This window comes from Dipodomys merriami, unplaced genomic scaffold (genome assembly GCF_024711535.1).
Source record: "Dipodomys merriami isolate MVZ:Mamm:240054 unplaced genomic scaffold, mDipMer1.0.p SCAF_2, whole genome shotgun sequence".
NCBI classification, from domain to species: domain Eukaryota; kingdom Metazoa; phylum Chordata; class Mammalia; order Rodentia; family Heteromyidae; genus Dipodomys; species Dipodomys merriami.
The window spans coordinates 95,389,531-95,417,147 of NW_027203381.1; the positions used below are offsets into that span (position 1 = coordinate 95,389,531).

The following is a 27,617-nucleotide window of genomic DNA, read 5'->3' on the forward strand; positions in this document are numbered from 1 at the left end:
AAATATTGTAATTCTTGGTTGAAACTGATCCATCTCAGGAGACTTACTGTGCCCTCAGAAATTTGCTGAAAATTATTTTTACTTAATGTAAAGTAATATTCCATATTTATTATGCTCTGTGAATTATTCTTTGAGATGCATTAGTCAATTATTTTTGGTTCCAAGTGCTCCGCTATCTAATAATTATTGCATTACTTTATAAATTTTGATGTCTTTGCATTTCTGTCTTTATTCATTTTCTTTTTCTTCTTCTTTTATTTTTTTGGGGGGGTATCAGTTATGGGGCTTGAACTCTGGGCTTGGGTGCTGTCCCTGAACTCTTCAGTTCAAGGTGAATGCTCTCCCATTTGAACCATAGGGCAACTTCCAGTTTTCTGGTGGTTAATTAAAGATAAGAGTTTCATGCACTTTCCTGCCTGGGCTGGTTTTGAACCATGATCCTCAGAACTCAGTCTCCTGAGCAGCTAGCATTATAGGCATGAGCCACCAGCAACCAGCTTATCCTTATATCTGCTTTTGTTCTGTTTATTTTATATTTTTGTTTTTTAGTTTTCAAGTATGAAAACCACAAAAGACAATATAGTGTGTATTCACTTGACACTTAATATGTCTACAATAAGCTAGTGGTGGTGGCTCATGTCCATAATGCTAGCTACAAAGGAATCAAAGACTAGGAAAAAACGCATTTCAAAGACAGCAAGTGCATAAAGTTTGCAGCGAATAAAATGTTGAATATAGTAGTATAAGCCTCTCATTCCAGCTATGCCTAAAATATCAATATGAGGATTATAGTCAGATTACTTCCAGACATAACTGACTAGTGTTGACCAGTCATAAAAGGCTAGGATGTAAATCAAATTTAAAGAGTGGCTGCCTAGCAAGAACTAGGACTGGGATTAAACCCCCAGACTCCTAAAGGAAAAAAAAAATCTGTACAACATTTTAAATAAAATCCTTCTATTTTCTCTTTTTTCAATGCTACTTTATAGCTCTATCTATCAGACCTTATGGATTTTTCTTCCAAATATGTTATCTTCTTTAACATACCGAAGAGTTATATTTGAACATGGAAGAATGGAGGAAAATTGAATGTTTTTATACATAAGTAAAATCATATTAACACAATTAATCATATGATCTCAGTAATTTACTTTTTTGTGTTCCAGCTCTGGGGCTTGAACTCAAGGTCTGAATGCTATCTCTGAGCATTTTTGCTCAAGGCTAGCACTCTACCTCAACTTCTAGCGTGTATAGTGGTTAATTGGAGATAACAGTCCTGCAAATTTTCTTGTCTGGAGCTTTCTTAGAACTGCAACCCTCAGATCTCAGTCTCCTGAATAGTTGGGATTACAGATGTGAATAACTGATGCCTGGATCACTTACATTTCTAAACAGCAGCATAGAGACTTAATTTCTTAGAAATCTGCAGGAATAGAATTGTAAAGTATGCATTACAAATGGCCTCTTATATTTAACCTAGTGTCAGTGGTTCCTGCCCATATCATTGTTCTACATCAGTTGCGTTGATTTGCTTTTGAAATAGCATGAATTATTATAGACATGCCATTTTTCTTTATTTATTTTTATTTAGTAGTATAGGAGACTTAAAATACAAATTCCATAGATACAGCCAGTATATTTGGAGCAATGTCACTCCTCTATGATATTCTTTTTATTCCCCCCCCAAAACTTCTTCCTTTTCAAAAACAGTAGTTGATGCTGTTTTGTGAGCATACAGTGCCATGTGGGGAGAAATCGCCTCTCACCAGGCAGTGAATCTACTGGCCCTAGAGCTGAACTTCACATCTTCCTGAGCTGTGAGCTGTAAATGCAGTTCTGTCATTTAAAATTGCTCAGTCTAAGGCATTTGTTACTGCAGCTTGCAGGATGAGACCTCACTTCTTTTGAGGAAACCTTCAGCTTCTTCTTGACTCAGGAACCTGTCAATCACATACCCTCTCTACTCCTAGTACCATATGCTCTCCAAGGACTCCCATGGTTTTCACACGTGGGGGGGATGATTAAATCCTTGTCTAGTGAACGGCAGCTTATTTCTAAGTCAGCACTAGACACTGGGTAGGCCACATGAACCCCTCCAGGAGATTTCTGGCTCTTTCCAGCATGAGTGTGACAGCACGTTCCTCATGTGGCTAATCCCTAGGTTGTCTTACCAACTCATTTACTTTCTCACCTGGATAACTCACACTGACTTTAAAAAAAACAAAACAAAACAAAACTACCACTGTTTCTGTCTTTGTGAAGATACCGAGTTTTACACTTTCTTTGCCCATATTTCACAAGTCATGCCTGTGATAAATACAAATATGGATAAAAGACCAGGTGCTTCTGGTCTGGCATCTTTTCTGATGGTCAAAAATGATGTGCCTAACTCAAGCCTTCACACTGGCTGCTGCTTTTTCAGTGTCAACTGTATTTTCCTTTGTGTTTACTTACCATTTACCACTCGCTAGTTCATTCATGAGAAACAGTTCAACATTTCTTCCCAGACCAGGCTGCCTCCATAAGTCAATGCTTTCTCTGTCCATCCTCTCTGTCTTTGTATACTGCCCATCACAGATACTGGAATTGATAATTATTCATTAACCTTTGTGTTTTGTTCTGTTTCCTTCCAGGCAGTGTTTATCTGCTAGTGGAAGGGATGGTGTCTTATTTACTAATTACTGTTCTGTGGACTCTCATGAATGACCCAGGATCTTTTAGTGATTAAAATTCTGATTGAATAAATAAAGGGAAAAATAGAAATACCAGGAGATACATGGGGAATACAATATTTTAAATTAAAACACATTATTGGGTAAAAGGAAAGAACATAATATATCCAAAACAGATTGTAAGACAGAATTAATAGAAAGATTCATGTATGTGTATCTAGCTGAAAAGTAAAAAAAAATAAGCTCAGATGATAAGTACTGGATTTTGTAGCCTCTTCTGATAAATTATCCACATGAACTTGGACTTTCTAGATTAAAATACATACAGGTTCCTAATGTTATTCACTTGGATTTAAACGAGCCCATTCTTGCATATTTGTGGAACTCTGAAGAAATTTTAGACTCTCACACATTTTAAAAATTGTGGACTTGCAAATTATGTAGCATAGATTAACAATGAGCCTGAGGATGTAGCTCAGTGGTTACAGAGCTTGCTTTGATTAAGGATGAATGTAGCAGATAAATACTGCTAATAATAAACTGACAACAGTACTAGGGGAAGGAAAACCTGTGCATTTTCAGCGGAATTACACAACACAATGGAAATGTAGTTCAGTGGCTAGATGTATATTCTTATCCTCCAATAGATATTTATGTTATTTAACCTGAATTTCCTGTTTTCTATGATGTGAAGTTCTCTTCAAAATTATATACTTTCTTTGTCTCTGAGGAAGCAGTGTATTTTTAAGAAGAAGAGAATCACCTGTGAAGTATGCTTCAATGTCTCAGTATAAAAATCATGGATAGTGGCTGGGCACAAGAAGGAGAAACATGAATCAGAAGTGTTTCCAGAGCTGTGGGGCACAGTTTGGTTCAAGAGATTTTCATACTGTAGTTCATTGTGAAACATAAAATACTGCCCCACTTTCTACTCAAAGTACTCTATGTGTGTCTACTTTCTAATCATTAAGAGAAAAATATATCTGTTTTGGCTACTCCCAAAATATTATTTAAAAAGAAAATGCCTTTTCTGATTCCTTAAGTCCATACAAACACAAGGGAAGTATAAGTAATATAGCCTGTTCTGTTATACAGTACTTAATAAATGTATAATTATGTAATTGGTAGATTATGTAGTAAAAAATCAAAGTTCTTGTATTAATCGATCCTGATGATGCGAAGTGTGTAAATGAGAGCTTGTGAGATCTCTGATACATTGTGATCCTCTTTCATAAACTTTCTATGATCTCTAGGGGATCTTCATTGTGCTGTAGTCCCATCAATTGGAAAATTGTCAAATAGGTAAATCTTACCTTTGTAAATTTTCACATTATTTTTTTCTGGAAACAACACTGAAAAGGATCCATTTCCTGATACTCTGTTAATGGAGAACAAAAAAAAACCCACATCTCTTTCTGATACATCTATTTTATGAGCTAAGTTTATTTTTCAAATCATAGAGTGAATATTTGTCCTATTCAAGGGTATTAGGTTGTCTTCATAAATACTTTATGGTTTTTACTGGGTCACCTGAATTCCATCAATTCCATCATTATTATATCCCAATTATAATCTGTATGAATGAATTTCTTTCTTTCTTTTTTTCTCCCTAGTATCAGGGTTTGAACTCAGCGCCTCACTCTTAGTTGCATTGAATAGATTTCCTATCTGGTACTCTAACATCTGATCTCCAGCTCCAATCCAGCTTTTAATAGATATTTTGGAAATGTAGAATTATGAGCTTTCTGCCTAGGGTAGCTTTGTATTGTAATCTTTTCATCTCTACCATCTGATTAGCTAGGATTTCAGTCATGAGCCACTATGGCAGCCTGGCTTATGAATTTATTTCCTTAATATTTCTTGTATTTCTTGTATATATATCATATATATTAGAAATGCATATATATTACATATATATTATCCAATTGCTCTTGAGAATTTAAAATGGTAAGGTAAAATTAAAATATATTTAATTATATTGAGACTGTGTTCAGGATAAATATTTTAGTAAGTTGAGTGATTTATTGATTTTGGTCATGGTTTTGGTCCCTTTTCAGATGACTGAATATTATGATTCCTTAGTCTGATGAAGTATTTATTTCTAAGTCAGATTGGCTTTTTAAAAAAATTCTCACATGAAATCACTAGAAAAGGATCACGTTTATGGCTATAGTTTTTGAAAGATACATCCTTTTAATTTCTAGTTTTACTAAGTTTTAAGATTTTTGTTCCTAAATATGCAACTATTTATTACTGGATTTTTCTACTTTTTCACTAGCTTAAGAATGCAAGAAATTCAGAAATTTGGTATTCTTTGCAAATTAAGGTGGCTGTTTAATAGGGTGTAGAGGTCTGGGAATTGATATTTTGGCTGGTTTATTGGAGATAAGAGTCTCACTGACTTTCCTGCCTGGACTGGCTTTGAACCGTAATCCTCAGATCTCAGCCTCCTGAGTAGCTAGGATTACAGGTGTGAGCCACCAGTGCCCAGCTAGAAAATTACTTTTCTTAAATTTCACAAAAAAATGGCTTCAAATTTTACAAAAAATGTATAATTTGAAAATTCTCTAAAACTATGTACTTCCTGAAACACATCATGTTATATCTTAGCATTATTTTAGTATTATCATGCAATAAAGATTTTTCTCATGTACCCAAATTACCATGTAATAAATAATTAAACAATTAATACTTAGCCTTGAGGTATGAAGAAAATGAAAGTATGTTACATATATGTATGTGCAGATAGCATAATGAGAGCCACCAAATACCATTGGAAACAGGGTGAAAAACAAGTAAGGTTAAGCTAATCCAATAGAGATGGCAAATGTGTTTCGCTAACACTCTATACACATAGGGGAATTGTCATGATGAAGCTCCATTGTAGTAGTAATGTATTCAAGTAAAATAAATCTGAAAACATTTTTCTGTGAGTTAAACATTTCTAGAGTGCCTTCTTGGTTTTTAAAACACTACAGAAAGCTTTTAACAAAGTAAAAATTGCCATTATGAAAATCCAACTATTTTAGGTAGGAAACATAGATGCAAGTATTTGGTTGTAGAATTTTGTATGAATGGGCATGTCGCTTATCACTAAAAAGAGAAACATAGCTATGGCTATGGGTATTTCACATTAAATGTCATCATTTCTTTTTATGTACTGAATGGGATCTTTTATATAGGCTCAAATATCTTAACTGACATTGCAAGTTTGACTTTTTTTCTTGTAAAACATGAATTAGATATAATACAACATATTACTTAAAGAAAATAAACCAGATACAAAATCTTGCCTTGTATTTACAGACAAATTTTAATGGAATATTTCATGGTCCAACACAAATATCAGACCCAATGACACTAATTCTTGTACAGCCTTTGGCTTACCCTGTATTAACAAAATCTTTTTTTTAAAGTAGACTATAAAATACCGTATGGTAAGTGAACTTTCAAAGACACAAAGAAAATCCTCCATAAATTTAAAAGCTTATCTCAAATTCTTATTTGTATAAGCTTAGGATGGATATAATATTAATTGCATTATCTTAGGTAGTTGAAATATTTAATTGATTATAGTGTGAAAATTAAAAAAATGGTTTAAATATATTTGCTTGTTTCTAGTCAACATTAGTAAATACATGTAAGTGAATGTAAAATTACCTATACAGAGTTTTGAAATTTTGGAAATCTCAAACGAATTTCCCTAAATCAGCAACACTTATTTTTTAACCCTTAGTCAGCATACTACAAGGTTCATAAATTTCAAGGAGTAATGATTAAATGTTGTACAAATAAAAAGACACTAATTTGATGCTTCTTAATTTTTAAAACTTCTCCTTAAAAATTTATAACAAAAATGGTCAGCATGAGGAAACCTAAAAAAGGTGGGTAATGTATGCATTTGAAAATGTTACCAAAATATCTTTGACATAAAGAAATCCTTGCAATATCTTTAAGCTGTCACTAGAATAAAAGAAAGTTCCATCTTTCAATGTCTGTTTTTAAGCTTAAGAAAATGTGCTAAATGAATAGGGAATTCAGTAATGTTCAACAGATAACTAAAATTGAAATTTTATTATTTCATATTTCTTGGACAATATTTTTCTGACAAGACTTTACTGAAAGATGTAGTGCCAATGGGAACCCTGTAAGAATGTTTATAAGAGTTGTACATGACATATTTTAAGTGCCACTAAGTACACATTGAATACTTTGTAAGTATATAGGCATATCAACATGCAAGTGTCATGTACCTCATATTACAATATGCATTTTGTTTGAAAATGTGAATTACAAGTAGATTTGATAATAGTGTTTGTTTTCTGTGCAACATATTTAATTTTGATGAATAGTCTTTACAGCACCGAATAATTTTCTTTAATGCTATCATAAATATACCCTTCCAAAAGTTATGTATTTCATGTCATAGAAATAAAATATTTTATTTTTGAAGCTACATTACTGGGAACACCTGCATATCTGGGTATCATTTTTTAGAGATAAGTCTTTAAATTCTTTTTAACATGGCAGACTTGTTCCAAGGTTGAAATATTTATGACAAAAATGGAGCTTTCTTGACGAAATACTTTTTGATTGAATGAAACACTAAACAACCAATTCACAAATACTGATGTGAACTGAATATGAAGAAAATAGATCAGCAATCCCAAACTCAGAAATCCTCGGCTTACTACTTAACTGCATCATTGAATCTACAATAAGTACAACAGGTACAGTTAAATGAATTGCAAAATACTGAGTTCTTACACATTCATAAGGATTAATACTACTAGCTTTGAAAATTTTTCAGATTATTTTTCTACTTATGATATTCGTTCAACACATTAGAAACACAGAGGAAAACAGAAGGAGAAATATATAACAATTCTGTTCACATTCTATAATCTTTATAACCAATTAGTGATCACTCCTTTCAACCATCCATAGTTTATTGCGTTTGACCTTCACTATGCGCAAATATAAATAGAAGTGTCAACTAGTTTCATGTACAAGGAAAAGCACTAAAAGAAAGAAAGCGTTTGAGGTTAGACAGTACTGTGTGTAAGTGTTATGTTGCGTTTAGTACTGCACTGAAAAGTCCATGTAGGAATCATTGCTGCTTTGACCCTGAATGTGGGAAAAGTGCTTAAGTGCTGAGCCCTGGTAGGTTTTTCTTTGCCCCTGCAAATCATATATTTTTAAACTTGACTTCTTTTGAAATATACAGTATATTTCAGAGGGGAAAATAGTTTGTTTTCTTTACATCTTTTTCACATTTGGGCCCATTCTCTCCAAAATAATCATACATTTCTTGGATATATAGATATATAGATATATATATACACACACACATAGATGTATATATATACACACACATATGAAAAAGATGGTAAAGATTCTACCATGTATTGATTCTTAACCTACAACTTAACATAGCCACATTTCACTTCAAGAATAACTGATAGATTCACCACCAAATCTGAGAAATTTATGTATGCTTTCTTTTCCTAGAGGAAAATATGGTCATAAAATAAAATTTTCTTTTCTGTTATTTAAATCACCCATTGAAAAACAAAATTATATTGTGCCTAAGTAGACAAAATATATTGATATTAATGGCAATACTTTGCATTTTCAGGGTTATCTGTTAATGAGGAGGCAGTTTAAAAATATTTTTTGTTTACATAGATAACACTTCTTAGGAAAATAAATAATATACATGATTTTCACTTAAAACGCAGCATTGATTTGTAAGAAATTGTTTCCTTTTAAAAAATGAAATGAAATATCAGATCGGACTGCAAAGTGTTGCCTTTCAAATTATTTTAAAAATCACAATTACATTACAATGAATATTAAACAGACATGTAAACTATCCTTACCAAGTGATCATATTTTACCTATAGGAAAAGTTAACGGTAGAGAGAAGGAAACAAACGCAGATTCATACACCATAGAATACACTACAAGAAGTTGGCTTTTGAGATTTCCCAGCGGGCGGGGAGTGCATTGTTATGAAAAATCCCAAAATAATGCTTCCTGGGATATCTTGTAAATATTTATTTCCTCTATTTATATAGCCCATGTTAAAAGTGAGAGGTAGAAGGATTATTGTAAGTATGCATGGCAGAGAAATTACCAGCTATATCCAATAACTATTGCATTCAATATTAATAACCTCAATACATAAAATGCTGATGATTTAAAAATCCATTCTTATTGATGACCCATTTAACACACTTTCTTATCTTGTTACTTTAATGCATTGCCTTTGGAAGGGTATAAGTGCAAAGGGTGTGTTTGGGTTATAATAGGGATAGAAAAGAGAAAAAATGAAAACCCACACAATTCCAATTAATATATAGTTACTTTAAATATGATATGTACCTGATGTTCTTTCATTGAATAATCTTGCACTCAGAATAAGAGTACTGCAATCTAGTAACAAATACACATTTCAAAAAAAGTTTAATAATTTCTATGAGCTTTGAATCAAAGTTTAATGCCAGATTATTTCTTTCTCTATAGTAATGCCAAAAACTAAACCAAACAATTTTATTATGTTACATTAATATTTAAGAAACAACTTTTTGAGTTAGGTGTGTTTTTGAGTCATGTATTAGTATATGAAATGTGAAGGGGAACAAACTCTTGGACTTTGTTTAAGAATTCTTGAAAATCCCTTTGCATTAGGTATCCAGCAATAGAATTGTAGATATTGCACTGAATCTATTTCAATATTGCCAGTGTATATATTTCAAAACAAATTCTATTATCTACACTAAGGTTTCCTCTTTCCCAGTATTCAAAATGCATATTATAATTACATGGGTTTCCAACATCCATACACAGCAAGTACAAGATAATTACATGTACATATACTGTAGTTACCTATATTTTGCATAGTTTTTAGTGTGTACTTTGTGCCACTTAACAAAAAGCATTACTCATCAGTAATTCTCATTAGGTGTCTCATTTATTTCAACTCTGATTACAGTTTAAACTCTTTTCGTTTTTAATATTCATCATAGATTGCCATTTGCAAAACAGAATAATAATAACAGAGTATTTTAGAGGGTTCTAAGTAATTATATGTACCATGAGAAAGTTGCAGTAAGACATGAGGTTTTGCATGTTCTCCACAATTAAAAAAATAATAAAACAATGTGAAATTTGATATTTGTCATCCACTTGTCATTATGTCCAAAATAAAAGAAGAAAGCATTTTTCATGTTCCCCTTGGTAACACTTTGCAATAAGTGGCACTAAATTACACTATAACTGCTATGTTACATGGAAGAGCCATCACTGTGAAACAGCTGCTGTACATGTGCCTATATGGAACCTCAATGCTGTTACAATCATGAGTACATAATTACAAGTGAGCCTGTCCTTTTCATTGAGATATCTATACTTTTATATCGAAACAAAAATAAATGGATGTTAGCTTCTTTTCCATAATGAGGAAAGTTAACTTTCTCTATGTTATTTTAATTGTGGAGTTTCAATGAAAGAGTAAGCATCTTGAATCAACATGAGATCATCCAGTTTCTATATTAAGCTCCAATATCAGGTTCCTTAAACTGCTTCTTGGATTTTCTGGTGAAAGAAAACAAGTTGAAGTTTTCTCTCTCTCTCTCTCTCTCTCTCTCTCTCTCTCTCTCTCTCTCTCTCTCTCTCTCTCTCTCTCTCTCTCTCTCCTATTTTTTAGTCTGTCTCGGTCTTTTCTATACCACTTCTTCTCATATTGCCATACATACACACATTCACACACATTCACACAACTTCATCATCATCAATACTCCAATTGACTGTCTTTACCCTTGTACTCTCAAACTTTTCTTATGAATTTTGATTCTACCTACGACATTAAAAAATGGAAAAGAGAAATGTTGTTTTGATCAACTTTTGATGGAGAACAATCAATTTACACTGTAAACAGTACACTGGCAGAGAATAGCTATTTTTGGTAAGGAACAATGATCCATATTCTACTGGGTGTGTTTGCACATGCATTCCATTGAGTCTGTAGCTACTGTGCTCACTTAGCAGAGACAACAAGTGTATCCTCTTGTCTACAGTGTGTGCATTTCATACTTCTCAATGGACACATGTCCCATTTAGAAATCTTATCTCTTTTTAGTTTTTTCCTGATCTGTTGGTATGGACATAAACATGATTTTTAGAATTGATTTCATTTGTGAAAAGTCAAATCACTTTTAATTATTGGAAGGATATTTCATTCATTCTTTTGTCCTATTGCAGAAAATGATATCAATTCAAACTAAGTATACCAAATTGAAAAACATTTTCATAAATTTCAATCTATTTTTTATGAGTTCTAATAAGATTTTTATATTACTCAGAGGGATTAAAAAGAGTGAAAATTTTAAATGTAACCAAGTTTGGAGTTCTAATTTTACAAGAGCTATAAATAAGGATTGAGTTATTTAGGCAACAATTTAGCAGTTGGAGCCAAGTAGAATATAGATGAAATGAAGAGGAATGTAAATACAGCATCGATGAAGAGGAGCAATTTTGTAAGTGCATCCTGAAATTAGGCTTTAAATAGTAATTGATGATGCAGTTTATACAGAATACTTCTGCAGTAAGAACCCTTTTATTTTGTACTAACAGGATGAATTTTGCTTTGTGGAGTCTTTCTAAATATTATGCATTGAAAGATATGAACAGTATAAACCTATTCTAGTTTCAATGTGTCTAGTAGCACCTACCTGATTCTCTCAAACTACCATACTATATTAACATATTATTGCATTTTTCCACAGATGGTATGTAGTGAACTGTAAAAAACAAGCATGCAATCACATCAATGCAGACTTATTTCCTTAAAATGTCATACTGTATATGATTTATTATGTTAACACTCAACCACATCATATTATTTATGTTCTGTATATTTTGAAAAAAGTGCTGCTTGACTGACATCGTCCTTTATCTCTTGTACGAAATCAACAAGATAAATGCTTCAACAATCAAAAAACAACAAAAAACCCTGAAAAATTCTAACATTATCCTTAAAGGTTTATACTTTTCTGATAAATAACCTAAGATACCGCACCTTCGTCTTTCATTTTGTATTAATACATGATGTTGTACTCAACCATTATCATTCCCCGCAAAAATATATTCCAAGGTATTGTTTTTAAAACCCTAAGCCATCACACTGTCAGATGTCATAAGAATAGCAACCATTTTGTCATATTTGTTTTTTTCTTAAAGGTGCAGTGCTTATAAATGGGAAAATATTTTTAATCTAACTGGATTTTTAATTTAGCATAATAGAAATTTACTGAAAACTAATCTAGCGATATTGCATTTTACTAGAAGAAATAAGACTTTAGACTGACTCTGTGTCATATTTAAGAATACAGCATTTCATAGTGGTTAAATACACAATTGTTTTTAAATAATCCAGAGAAAGAGACTTTCACCTTGGAGTTAAAAGCATGGCAGAATTTCTCTATCACTCACTGTGTCATAAGTTTGTACCTCACAAAATGCATAGACAGGAATTTAATATAAAGAATTAGTTCTTTTATACAGAAAACATATCTTGAACACTTTTTTGGCAAATCAACATAGGTCAGCAGATCTAGAACTGCCAAATCAAATTTTGTAAGTTTTTAGCAAACTAAAAGTTTATTTTTAGGTTATTATTCAACTGTGGTTGTAATTGAAAACCTGAGGCTGTGCACTGGTTGTTAGCTTAAAATTACCTTTCCTTAGAACATTGTGCTTCCGTTGTATAACAAATAAAAATTAACAAGAACTAGAAAAATTTGTTGTTGAACAGTGCGAGGACATACAGACAAAAATACTAATACATGTTATCTACTCATAATATTGACTTAAGTAATATCTAAAGAGATCGAATGGACATTAGAAAATGCTTACTTATGACTGAATAACCTACAGCCAAAAAAGTTAAATATGTATCAAATAATGTTTAATTGGATTTATTATATGCACTATATACAGATACTAAAATGTCTCAAAATTGTGCCCTATGGATACTTCGGTTTTGTTTAGGCAGGTGAGTCTGGATGGAGCAAATAAATTATAGTTTCAAAGAGAGAAATGAATGAAATTATTGTGATTCCCAAAGTAGTTACACGTTTGGAATAATTTATTGGTAAATGAAGCTACAGTAACCTAATGATAGGGTCTATATAGTTCTATAAGATATCATGTCATGATTATATCCATACACATGGCTCCTGTATCAAACTCTCAATTTGTTAAATAGTAAATTGATACAGCATTACCAGTATAATCTCAAACACTCAGTAAACTACACTACAGTGTTTTCAGATTGTGTTTTCTAGGGCATATGTTTCCAAAACATGTCTTTGAAGATAGACAAGTAGAAAACATTGTAAACCTCTAATCTTCGATTAAACTTAAGTATATTAGGTCTTTGCCTAATCTTGTTACTGTGAAAGCTGTCCAATGGTAAACCAATAAATTCTATGATTTAAAGAAAAGCATGGAGGGTGGGGAACCGCTGCATACATTTTTTTTTCAATGTATAAAAACAACTCAATATCATGATCAGAGGAGATGATTAACATTGTTAAGGCTGTATATTCAAGCACTGTGTGTTAAAACAGCAATGGTGTGAAATTTAGGCAGTAGGAATGTCCTGCATTATGGATGGTACTGTAATTAAAAAATGATTCTTTTCAACAACTGATTGTTGGCATACACTGGCTACTGATAGCAGTACAGTATGGATGTTAATAAAAGTAGCAGAAGATGGTAGGAATGATTTTCTGAAAGATGATAGCCAGTTTTCTCCAGCAGCCAGCCGGGTAAGGAAAACTCAGAACTGTGGCCTGAATTTTAAATGAAATACTCTTTTTTCTCTTCCGCATTGACTTGGCTGCCTTCAGCATTGATAATGGCTGTGTCAGCATCGGGCGCATCTTCAGCTCCTTTAGCTTCATTCGTTAGATAGGTTCCTGTGGATATGGAAAGGAAACAATGTTACTTCTAGAAGTCTAATAAAATAACCAGCAACAAAACTAGATTTGTTTCGTTAGGAACTTTGGATGAATTCCTTACATGTTGGAACATATTCTGAGATGTAATAAACTACAGAAGTCGCCCTTTTATATTTGGGTCTCTTCTTTTAGTTTTCAGCAGGTGTAGCTATGGGAGAGTTAATGATAGGGAACAGCCAAACTGCAATGGACATGACATTTTTATTTCTTTAATGATTACTAAAGAATACATAATAATGTGGCTGTAGGAATCAGAATCCTTTGTTAACAAGGATGAAGCTAATGATCATGCCAAATGTATCCCATTCACTTTCGTAATTCTGCTTGAAAGCAATGTCAATATGGACTCTTTTCCATAACAAAGAATGTTACATATTTCTTTCAGTAAAAAAAAAAAAGTAATATGACTGGCCACTTGTGTTTCCATAAACCTGTAAACAATACACTGACCACTTAATTAGAATTGAAAGTTTAGTCCTAAAGCAAATTTAGAAAGTCTTTTCATTCTTTAAGTCATTTTTTATTCAACCTTGGACTGGCTTAGTAAAATACTGTTTAGAAAATTGTGAAAGCTCACAAATGGGCTTCTGGCCTAGGAGGGTAAAGAATAAAATTTCATAATTTATCTAAAGGACTAAAATACATCTATAAGCATCTGTTTGTTTGGTTCTTTTTGTGTTTCTGTAACACTGAGGAAATTTTAAAAATCTTGTGTAATATTATAGATAACCTATTAGTGGTATGTTTTACTTTAAAAAGGAAATAATAGAATATGAATGATATGACCAAGAATATCTTGAAATAATTTAGTATAAAAACCATTCCCTCCTCCTTTCTTTTATATACATATATACACATAGATGTATATACATATACACACATACATGAATATCTATCCATCAAATTTTAAGCCAATTTTAGAATTTTGTTGTCCTAATGAAGGGCACTCTCTTTCATTATAACATACCTTTATGTCTTGCCAGATATCGACCAAGTAAAAATATAGAACAGAGTGTTACAAACACAACTACCGCCACTATTCCTCCTATGAGGGCGTGGTCAGGACCATTCTGGCCAGCCAGGGAATTGGGATCTGGAAGAAAGAAGAAATATTGTTATAGTTAGTCTGTCTCAATTAAGTCAAAAGATACATATCTGTGCAAGAATGAATTATGTGAAAAATAGCACATTTTTGTAAAATAAAATTGTGTTGTTTGTTGCAACACTTATCCAGTTAGCAAATATATATTGTGTGCCAATAAAGTACAGCATACCTGAGAATATAACATCTGATATATTAACTACTTACTATTGCCATGGAGCTTACATGTTAAACAAAAGACTGCGTAAACAAACACATAGATACAGAACATGATCTTTTATATTCATATGTTCTTTCATGATCCTTACTTCTATTTGAAAATACATGTCTGTATTGTGTGTATGTCTATTTGGTGTGATAAATCCAATTATGCCATTTGCCTCTGTGTGTGTGTGTGTGTGTGTGTGTGTGTGTGTGTGTGTGTGTGTGTGTGTGTATGCTGGTCCTGGGGTTTGAACTCAGAACCTTGACACTACCCTGAGCTTATTTTTGCTCAACCATTGCTCAAGTAACATTCCATCATTTGAGCCACAGCCCCACTTCTGGCTTTCTGTTAGTTAATTGGGGATATTCCTAGACTTTCCTCGTCATACTGGCTTTGATACTTGAATCTCAAGACCTTAGTCTTCTGAGTAGTCATGGTTACCGGCATGAGCCTCCTGTGTCCATCTCCAACTATGCTATTTGAAAAATAAAATTATGTCATTGGAAAATCTAGACCTAAATATGTATATTGAGATTTATTATCATGTTAATATTATTTCAAGATTTGGAAATAGAAATCATCTTATAAATATGTTAGAAACAATATTTGATGTTGGTATAATTTGTGGAGGGGAAGGGAAGAAACAAATCGTTTTAATAGTGATACAGGTGGACCCATTGCAACAATGAGAAGTACAAGTCGTTATGTCGAAAAATGAACTTTACAATTTTGGCTGAGGTAGGAGGTGGATGGGAATGGGTAGGGGGAAGATGGGAAGGGATAGGAAGGGGAAACAAAGGAGGAGGCAACAATGCTTGATATGAAATGTACTCATTACCTTGCCCATGTAATTGTAACCCCTCTGTATGGTATTTTCACTATATGTATATATATATATATATATATATATATATATATATATATATATATATATATATGAATGAGTTGGAAATAGAGAAGACTCCCAACACTTAATCCACATTTAAGTCTCAAGTGATTTCCTCAAGTTCATATAAGAGTTCCACTATCATTGAAGAAGACAGAAAAGCTGCTGTAATTAATCCAAGTGAAAAAGTATATTGTTGATAAGATGGGGAAAACAATGTACAATATGGAAGATCACATCTTAAATGTATAGTACAAAATAAAGTGATTAGAATAAAACAAGTTATTAATATCCTTTTATATTTTCTTTAGTATCACTGGAAGGAGATAAACTCAGTAATAGATGGAGAGCTTTCAAGCACAAATATAATGATCAAAAGAAATTCTAAATGTTTATGTTTTTGCAAAGTTTGGAAAATAAGTGGTATATGTCACATAATAAATGAAAAAAATAATTGAAGTTTTGAGCAAGAGAATCCATTAAGTCTGTTTAATGGCAAGGATTATATTAAATGTATTTTCCTATGCTTCCCAAGTCACATGTTGCAAACCAGTCTCATGGACTACTTTTACTGTGAAATAGTATCTAGGGAAGGAGAAAGCAACAAAGAAAATTGGTTTGTCAATAATTCTTTCAAAAAACTTAGAGTGTGATGATAGAAACATGTATCTGACAAATATATTTAGAAGTATTGTGTGCTTTTAATGGAACTATTGTGTCAAAGAATCATATATCTAGACAGAAAAATACTGACTTGAAACTTTCGACTATAGATCTTCTTTGTGTGTATATGTGTGTGTGTGTGTGTGTGTGTGTGTGTGTGTGTGTGTGTGTGTGTGTGCATGCATGTGTGTATGTAATGGGGCCTGAATGCTGGGCCTGGGTGCTATTCCTCAGCTCTTCAGCTCAAGGCTAGCACTCTACCACTGAGCCAGAGAGCAACTTCCTGCTTCTTTTGCTCATGAGGAGTCAAACCCAAGGCCTCATGTATGCAAGGCAAGTACTCTAGCAGTGAGCCACCTTCCCAGCCCCAATCATAAACACTTTATATGCTGAGTATCTCTCAAAACTGAACATTCAGTTGGGAAAGGAGATTTAGGGAATACTTTTCAAACAACTCATTTCTTGAAACTAAACCCTAAGAAGGGGTAATGCTGCATCAAAGGGCCTAGATGTTTTGTAGAGACTTTTGCAATATAACAAAAATCTATTGTAGAATCAACCTTACCTGGGAAATTTCCCTTTTTCCATGTATTGCTCACTTTAGATACTATAACTAAAATTATTATGCCAATCTGGTACAGCAAAATGACATATTAATTTAAATATTTTGGCAATACTGGAGTTTAAACTCTACTATTTGAGATGTCCCACTGGCTCCAGTTTAAATATTTTGGATTTAGTTCATTGAAGGTTTGCATAATGCCTGCATATTTTTTGCCACTTGAGGTAATTAATTTTGAAATACCTACCTAAGCAGTTCATTCATTTTTGTACTCAAGGTTTCTATTTTAGCAACTTGTTTCACAAAAGGATTAACCATTTTTAGCATTTTCTATTTATTATCCATTTGTGGTATTCTCAGTGATACATACTTCTTACCAGATTTTGTATAACAGCAATGGAAACATTTCACCCATGATAAAATGACATGCATCTAAATCTATATTGTCACCTTACACTTTCACTATTATATTTAGTCCTTCTGAAATGCCTTTCTGTCTATGATTTGGTGTTAATGCATACAATTAAAATGTAATTTTTTATATTGCTGGAGTTTAAACTCAGAGCCTAAGATTATTAGGAAAGTATGTAATCACTTGAAATATGTATCTATGTTCTTTTCTTCTTTTCCTCCTCTCTCTGCCTCCTCTTCTCTTTCTTTTCTTTTCTTTTTTTTTTTTTTTGTGCTGTTCTTGTGGCTTGAACTCAGTGCCTGGACACTGTCCATGAGTTGCTTTTGCTCAAGGCTAGTCTTCTACCACTTAAGCCACAGCTCCTCTTCTGGCTTCTGGCATTTGTGGTAATTTTTTAGAAGGAAGAATCTCAGGGATTTTTCTTGCCAGGGCTAGCTTTGAACCATGATCCTCAGATCTCAGACTCCTGAGTAGCTAAGATTTCTGGTACCTTTTTTTCTTCTGTAATGTATTTTCAGGTAAGGTCTCCTGCTTTTACCCAATAGTTGGCCAGTTGTCGTTGGTGATTCTCCTACTTCTACTATCAAGGAGCTAGAATTACAGGTGTATAACCCACCTCCTTTTCATTTGGTTCAGTCTTTTTGGACAATTACTTGTACTGTACATAATTTATTTTATCAGAAATTTTACATGGTTTTTCATAACTTAGTCATCTATGTACTATGTTTTTGGGTATTTGGATTTGTTTGTAGGTGAAATATGGATTATGATATTATACTTCCTGGGTAGAGTGGAGAATGAGCTTGGTGACACAGACTATCATTTTGATTGACAGCTTTCCCTGATTTATTTCATTTTTCCCTCTCATTTTCTATATTTTCAATCTCATGGCTTAATGTCAGATAATATAGTTTAAATTAAGATAATTTTTGATGATTTTTTTCCAATGCTAGGAATCATTGTCAGGATCTTGTCCATTTAGGGCAAGCAATATTTTAGCCTTTCCTCATATACAGTTGGGTTTAGGATGAAAGGACAATATGATCTATTACAATTTATTTCAGATCAAGGTTATCTTTTCATGCCCCTTATTACATTTATAGTTTCCTTCATTTCATATGCACTAATAGATATTTTATGACTTTAGGGTAATTAATCACGCCAATATTAATTTGGCTGTATCCATTCTTAGAACCTGGGAAAGAGACCATCCATAAAATCGATAAAAATGTAGCCTAGTAACTTTTAAGATTGCACATGCACTTGAGGTATAGAGAATGCTATTTACATGTCTACTGGTAAATACGTCTTTTTTAATGACACATTACTTATTTCTGGATCTGATCTTTTAAAAAAATGGTATTGTAGCTCTAAGATGTTAAGATTTTGTTTTTAAATTTTCCTTTGCCATTCCTGAGGCTTGAACTCTTGGCCTGGGAGCTGTCCCAAAATTCCTATGCTGAATGCTAGCACTCTACGGCTTCAGCCACAATGACACTTCCAGTTTTCTTATGATAGACTTGGAGATAAGAGTCTCACAGACTTTCCTCCCCCTGTCTGGCTTAGAGTTGCTATCCTCAGAGCTCAGCTTCCTGAGTAGCTATGATTACAGGTCTGAGCCACATGCACTCATCTTAAAGGTTTCTGTTTAATTTTTCTTCTTAACAGTTAAAAACAAGACACCAAATCAAATAAATACTATTTGAACAATGCATAAATAATAGATAATTGAAATGACCACATCCTAATGAGAATTTCTTCCATATCCTTTTTGTCTCATCCATCTCTGACTGTCATAAAGATAGAAGATAAAGTACAGCCTTCTCTTCTGAAGTTTCATAACAGGAAGATAAGACTGCATTATTATTCATATAAATTCACCACACATCTTTAAAGTACCTTATTTGCTCTCCAGTGTTAATGATTTTTCTGGAGTGACCCTGTGATCACCAGAATGAGTCAGTTCCAATGGGTTTTTCAAGGTATGAGTGTTCTTTTAAATAAAAACATTACAATGCAATATATATATATATATATATGTATATAATATATATAGAGAAATATATAGATATATACATAAGTATAGTAAAATTAGAGCTTTTTCAACATCTTTTATTTAAAGTATATTTACTACAAAGACAAAGTAATGTCAATATATGATATTTAGAGTTAGAGATTGCTCTATTTGAAAGAGTAGAAAATAACATTAAGAAATAAAAAAGAAAAGAAGTAACCAACCCTTTGGGTTGTAGAGTGCTACCAATGAGCAAAAGCATCAGATACCGAGTTTGAGAAGCAAAAAAAAAAAAAAAAAGAAAAAAGAAAGATAGAAAGAAAAAGACAAAAGAAAAGAAAAGAAAAAAGCATTAAGTTACAGTCTTATTTAGAATATTAAAATATGAAGAATCATATAGTGCATAATCTATCTGCAAACTTATTTTGCAGATTTCAATTTACCATATTCTTCTTCTTGTTTTTTTTTTTTTGGTCGGCCATAGGGCTTGCACTCTGGGCTTGGGCGCTGTCTTGCGCTCTTCAGCTCAAGGCGAGTGCTCTACGGCTCAAGCCACAGCACCACTTCTGGTTTTCTAGTGGTTTATTGGCGATAAAAGTCTCCCAAACTTTCCTGCCCTGGCTGACTTCGAACCGTGATCCTCAGATCTTAGCTTCCTGAGAAGCCAGGATTACAGGTGTGAGCCACCTGCTCCTGGCCTAACACGTTATTCTTCTATGCAAGTATAAATTGTAATAGAAAAGTATGTCAAAGATTGTAAAAATCACAGGGTGTAAGCTGTGGAATTTTTTTGATTGATTGAAACACTTCTGAAATATTAAGCTAAAGGTGAAATAAGAGACCATAAATCAGTCATGTTTATCTCAGGGAAGTTTTTCTAGTGTTTAGTTGAAAGTTTGAATCAAAGGATTCTTAAGTGCTCCACCACTTTAGCCTCTCCACATGTGTGCACACATACATTTCATACAGTCAAAATTATCTGTTAGTTACATAAGAAAAAAGGAGGGTAAATGGGATGCCATGAAGAACAGTAGTTTCCAGTTTGGAGCTCCTCAAAAGACTGACTGAGGATCTCTCATTCACTCTAGAGGGCAACTGTAAAACATTCTAAGGTCAAAACTAGCTGAAGAATTGACTAGAGGACGATTTGCATAAACTAAGAGTGGTGGAAAACCTCTAGTGGAAGCCTGATGGGTTAAGGATTACATGAGAGAATACATTGTTAACTCTTCAGTCTGTGTCAGGCTTTTATTATAAATCATTACTTCATTCAATACACAGAAACTGCTGATTCAGTAGCTTTGATGTAATGTTTGAAAGATTCAGAAATAATAATGAAAATCATGTTTTATCTTGAAGATGACTCGATTTGAGAATAAGAACTGATGGAGGTAATTAGTAACATTTAATTTTTGCACAATTATAGTCTCCTTTCTTCTATCATGATAAAGATTCTAATGTCTGTCCTATTAAATAATCACTTGCCAATATTCCTTTTTCTTACTGTAAGATGTTCTTTTCTTTTTCTGTTTGCAAAATTTCAGACAATAGTGATCAGTTTTTCATGAATTATTTAGATTAAGAGCTCACACATTGGATTAATTCATTCAAGTTTCATCTTCCCTAGATATATGTTTTCTTGAAGATAAAAGTTGGACCATGCACTTGTAATACAGCTGCAACAGCAATTTTATAAAATTCTTAGAATCAAACTACTTGAGTGGGTAAATTGATAATATTAAATTCTTATATGGAATTCTAGAAAAATTGGATTTTTATATCTCAATTTATTGTGTTGAGCACTGAGCACTGAATCATTGTTCTTTCACAAACTAAATACTATCTAAACACTAAATACTAGGTTTCCATCTAAATAACATAGAAATTAGAGCTCAGTAGAAAAATGACAGCCAGATTTTCATTTAATTCCTGTTTAGAATAATATGATTTGATATTAGATCTGGAATTTTTCAGTGTAGCTATGGAACTGTTTATCACTTTTTAAAGATAAAGTGTTTCACAGAGAGGATTGCTGTAACAAAACAGTGGTAATATTGACGAATCATTTATGGAAAAAAAAACTTTGGCAGAATATGATATCAGCAAAGCTCCTGGGGAGAGGGCTTCCAAAGAGCCATCTGTTATTATATTTCTGTTCAGGTACTGATTCTGATGAAACTATTTAAGAAAAACTTCAAAGAAGAGAAAACATTAAAATATGTAAATATTTGTCTATGTGCAGTGATTTTCACTTAATTTTCTCTATAAATTTCATTATAAGAACTGGGCATGGTGGCCACATGTCTTCAGCCTATAAAGGCTGAGTCAGAATTGCAAATTCCAGGATAGACTAGGCTAAACAACCTCATTTCCTTTCAAAAAAGAATAAGAAAAACAAAAGCAATATGTAGAGGGACTATAAGTTTATATGAGTTCTATAATAGGGTGTTATCATATAAGAGATTTTCAATAATAAATTAAAATAAACTCTACTAAAATTCTTAAGCTTTCCTCTTAAAATATATTTATTATAATACATTTGTTTGCACTTCAAGCTGATGAGGGACAGATACTCTGTATTAGCATTTAATCACTATAACAATATACTTGAAATGGTTAGTTTATCAAGACACAAGTTTTATTTAGGCTCCTGGTTTTGAAGGTTCCATTCCAAAAGTGGTTACAGTATAGTAATTGCTTTGGGCTCTAATGTATAACAGATGACAATGGCAGACATTGGTGTAGTAGTAGTAGTTTAGTTTGGTGGATCAAACTACTCATTTGATGCGCCACGGAACAAGAGAAAGAGGGACATATTGTAATGCTTCCAGTATCTTAAGGACTTCTCGCTATCCTCTACCTCCTAAATGTTCCAGTATCTCCTAGGAGTGCCAGCCTGACACAATCCTTTAATCCACTGATTTTGTAGGACAAAATGAATCTAAAGTATATTACACCCTCACTTCTTCCTGCTTGCATTAGTTAGTGCACTTTTTGACAGAAATTATAAAATCATTGTTTTGTTTAATTTGTTTGGATTATTTTCATGAAATTGTTTAGCTTAGAAATACAATCAAGTGATAAAATAGTGATATATTTTGCTATATATAGTATAGATATAATTTTATCAGCTTGCATTTATAGAGTCAAAATGTACTGGGTTTGAATAAAATATGTACTTGAGTAGTTTACTTAATTTGAGAATTAAAATTAAAATGAGAAGTTGCTTCTCAAGTGATGTCTTGGGGAAAAAGAGAGAGAGAGATGTTAGCAAATTTCCATTGATTTCATTGATCTTTCTCTCTGGAAAGAAAATTTTTCAGCTATGAAGAATTTGTACAACTCCAGTGAAGATTCTCACCCAGTATAGCAGTGGCAGCATTAGGACCAAGAGCCCTTCATAAAGTATATCACTCTTATCCAACATGCAAGAGAAATTCCCAGAGGATTACTGAGGAGAGAGCGGGAGGAAATTGAAGGAAAGGAATGTTTTATAAAACATTATCTCTAGATGATAATTTTAAAAAATCTCTTGGAATCAGTCACATAAATGATCAGTCAAGCATATGACACCTATGTTAAATAATAGCACTGCTTCTGATGGAGATCTGAGAGAACATCTCATTCAAAAATGTAAGATCCTAACTCATGTCTTAAGTTGACATTTTCCCTTTCAGTTCCTTCCTCATTAATGAGAGTGGATATATTTCTGCTGTGTCTTTTTCAAAACTGTATTGTGGTTTTTTGTTTTTTTGGGGGTCTGGTCGTGGGGCCTGAACTCTGGGCCTGGGCACTGTCCCTCAGTTCTTCAGCTCAAGGCTAGCGTTCTACCAATTGAGCCACAGCGCCACTTCCGGCTTTTTTCTTTTTGCTTATGTGGTGCTGAGGAATTGAACCCAGGGCCTCATGCATGCAAGGCAAGCACTCTACCACTGAGCCACCTTCCCAGCCCCTCAAAATTGTATTGTTAAAAATAGTTTCCTTTGGATTTTCTATAGTCTGAATATTTGTGTACTTCTAGAATTCTCACCAGAATATTATTTATAGTGGTGATGAAATTAGGTAGAGAGTGAAGAGAATTTGGGAAGTGAAGAAATCATGGTGGCTGTTCTTTCATTAAAAGGATAAAGCTTTTTATAAAACTATCTTGTCCTTTTTATCATGGTAGGACACAGTGAGAATGTCCTATCAGTGACCCCAAAACAGCCATTGCCACAACTAAAGGGTTTGCCTTTGTCTTCACATGTACCTTCTCACTAGCTCTAGGTCTTCAGGAAATAAATTCCTATTGCTCTGATATCACCCAACATATGGGTGATTAAGTCTTTTGTTAGAGAAGCCTGAAAAGTACTCAGAATCTAAGTACTAAGTACTAATTTTAGTACTAGTACTAAGTACTAATCTTAGTACTAAGTACTAAGAATGTAAGTACTGTAGATCAGAATCTTCAGAAATAACTGCCGAGTAAAATAAAGCGTCTGAAGTGTATTAACATGTCTACAATTTATAACTTTGTTTTGCTTTCATCAGAACAAAAAAAAACTTTTAAATGTGTTCCATAGCACCCAGGTTCTTTTTCTTCTTTGTTGATCTGTGAAAATGGCTGAATTTCACACTGTTGATCCTTGTGTTTTTAACTAGAAATTTCTCTGCCTTCATGGTCAACAATACCTACTTCTTTGCACATCACTGGTCTCAGCTTCTGCATACAGAGTGAATACATGGAAACAACTAAGAAAAAAGATAAAAGACAAACCTACAACACTGCCATTTCTCTATTTTGGCAGTAAATTCTATGAAAAAAAAGATTTATTAGAATGTGTTTAAAGCAGAATGGAATTTCAATGAATTGAATGCTATGACTTTTTCATAAAGTAAAATCTAGAGAAAAATTTATTTCTTAAAGTAAGCAAATATATTTTACATTAAATATTATATTTAAATTATGAGTAAGCAGCAGTAGTAAAAAGTTATTTTTAAGTGCTCAGAAAATGTAACAAAGAAACACATACTTGAAAATAAGAATATATATATTATATATATATATATATATATAGAGAGAGAGAGAGAGAGAGAGAGTGAGAGAGAGAGAGAGAGACCTGACATGCTAAAGTGCTAGTCAATACCAACTCTTTCAAATGTCTGTCCAAATATGGAAATGATAGTGACAGAAATAAAACTTTGCAAGGCTGGGGAACTATCACTTGGATAGAAGCATGTTTAATTTCAAATGGAACAATAGTCTAGAAATAAATTTTCCTATTATGTGGAGTGAAGTAATCAGCCTTGAAGAGACAAAGAACAAATTTTTCCTCTCATATGTAGAAGTTAGATATAAAATACAAAACAGTTATGAAAACTTATATAAGCCATGTGCATATATAACAAAATAAAATTGATCAAAGTATGTTAGATGTTATGGTGGTTTACAACAAGGTAATTCTTTTGAATATTTTTCTGACCGTTTAACAAAATGAAAATCAGGGATCTGAAAGATGCTTCATATGAGGAGGTTAAGACTCTCAAGGGAAGAGTGGAGGAGGCAGGTAAGGGGAGACAAATGAAGAGAAGAATGGTGGAAGATAATATTTCAATGTATTTACATGAAAATGTAATCAAGCAATTTGAGAGGATTAGTGGTTTGGTACAGATGAGGGAGATATTGGTGGAAGGGGCAACACGGATCTATTCTCAGGTTAACATCATTTGATATGTTTGAAGCTTCTATGTCTTCAGTATCAGGAATTAAACAATCAGCTGTTTCAGCAACCATAATACTGATCATAGTAACAGGAATTATGTATACACTGTGACTACAGAATGAACTTTATCATTCACAAAGCAAATGGAAAGTTTTTAAGAAACATACTGTGCCAAAATCATAACACTGTTTTCTATTTAAGTATAGATAGCTTGCATACTGCCAGAATTCACGATCTCTTATTGTTTTTTAAATTTAAAATATGCATTCAGTCATACTACTTAATGTGTATCCTATGAAACAAAGAAAAATGAGTGGATGAATGAATATTCTAATGATGCTGGAGAATGATGGAAGGGGTGAACTTTATCAAGATGCATTATACTCATAAACTCACATGTGAATTGTAACTCCTTTGTACAACTACTTAAAGATAATAAAAACATAACTTAAAAAGAAATAAGTATGCAAAATGCAGCTAATGAAGCCTGTAGCAAATTCTTTAGAGGGAATTGCCTTTAATAGTAAAGAATGGCAACTCTGTCTAAAATAGCTCTGCCCTTACTAGTAAAAATGAACTATGATTAGATGTAATATTTTTTTCCTACATGAATACTAATAAGCATTAGGACCAAATCCTGGATATGTAGGAAATGTAATTATTCATGTTAACAATTATTACGTAGCAATTTATAGACCATTATAAATGAAATGATACACCTGATGTAAGATTCATCCACTGAAGCCATTTAAAATAAAATAAAGAAAAAAAAATTAATGGCAACATTAAAATACTTGTACTTTATATTCTAAACTATGTCTTAAAGTCATAAGCGTAGCATTCTGAAATCTTTTAAAGTGATACATAATACTAAGAAGTGTTCTACAATTTTTTAAATAAAGGTTCTATACAGAGGGGTTGCAGTTACATGAGGAGGGTAATGTGTACATTTCCTCTTATCGAGCATTATTACCTTCTCCTTTGATTTTTCCCTCACCATCACTTCCCTCCCCACCTCCTCAACTCCTCCCTCTCTCCACTCCCCTCCCAACATTGTAAAGTTCATTTTCAACATAGTGTCCTGTACACCTCATCGTCACAATGGGTCAACCTGCATCCCCATTTGAGCATTCCGCTATACCTTTTCCCCTCCCTAAATTACAAAAATGTATATTCAAGATGCAGAACACCGGAATCAAATACAGTGAAAACAGGGGTTATACCATGGGGGAAGAATGTCCAAAAGAAACAAAAGAACTTTGATAACAGCTTTATCTTTCCTCTCCTTAAACAATATAAAGTATATTCGAATAGAGCACATTCTGTGACTCAGAACCTCAAGTCATCAAAATGGTCTTAAAATTTAACACATTTATTTCTTTTTCTGTTGTAATTATTTACCTTCTTTCCACTTCGTCTTATCCCCAGATAAAATCACCTTTCTGAATTATTTTCTGAAATATATCCCTAACCAATAGTTGAAATTGTCTTCAAGATAACCAATGGAGAAAATGCAGTAACAACGTAATAATCTGTAGATTTTTGAAAGTCCTCTTGGAAGGTAACAACTCAGTACCAGAAATGTTTGTATGTGCTTTATTTTGTTGATTAAAATAGACTTTTAAAATAGACACATCAAAATACTGTAAAAATTAAACACATCAAAATACTGTAATTCTTTTAGTGGCCATAATAGGTCTGTTGCTGTAAACTTAAAATAGAAATCAGATGATGCTTAACGTAATTTTTCTTCTTTTTTTGGGGGGGGATGCCTGTCATGGAACTTGAACTCAGGGTCTGAGCATTGTCCCTAAGCTTTTGTGCTCAAGACTGCACCTCTGTAACTTGATCCCTAGCTCTACTTTCAGCATTTTGTGGTTAATTGGAACAAAGTGTCTTAAGGACTTCCTTGTCCTCAGATAGCTTAAAACTATGAACCTCAGATTTTGGCCTCCTGAGTAGCTAGGATTACAAGCATAAACCAATGGTACCTAGCTTAAAACAATTTTTTAGCAAAACTAAATGTTCCCCCTTAAAAAATGTTATTGTAAAGGTTATATACAGAGGGGTTACAATTACATGAGTCAGATGAGTACATTTATTTTTGAACATTGTCATCCCTCCCTCGTTTTTCAGTTATTTTTTTCCCTCTCAATCCTTCCCCCCAGTTGTACAGTTCATTTCCAACACAGTGTCTAGTATCACTGATGAAAATATTTGTCACAAAGAATGTGACACTGATTATCAATCGTTTATAGTCTCAAGTAAGATTTTTAGTGTCAAAAAGGCTCAGAACAAACTCAACTCAGTGTGCATTTCATAATCTCATCACTATTTGTCCATTGCATTGAGCCTTGGTTTATCCTTAGTAA

General features: G+C 32.9%; 1 protein-coding gene across 2 annotated transcripts in view; it reads right to left on the reverse strand.

Moving 5' to 3' along the window:
• Nucleotides 1-5,966: 5,966 nt before the first annotated feature.
• Cadm2 (cell adhesion molecule 2) overlaps nucleotides 5,967-27,617 on the reverse strand; it is a 115,416-nt gene continuing 93,765 nt past the window's right edge. For both annotated transcript variants that reach the window (XM_070030449.1, XM_070030447.1), the window contains 2 exons: nucleotides 14,667-14,792; nucleotides 5,967-13,657 (listed from right to left, as the gene is read on the reverse strand). In XM_070030449.1, coding sequence (XP_069886550.1) covers nucleotides 13,539-13,657; nucleotides 14,667-14,792 — 245 coding nt within the window. In that variant the 3' untranslated portion in view covers nucleotides 5,967-13,538. The remainder of the gene's footprint in view (nucleotides 13,658-14,666; nucleotides 14,793-27,617) is intronic.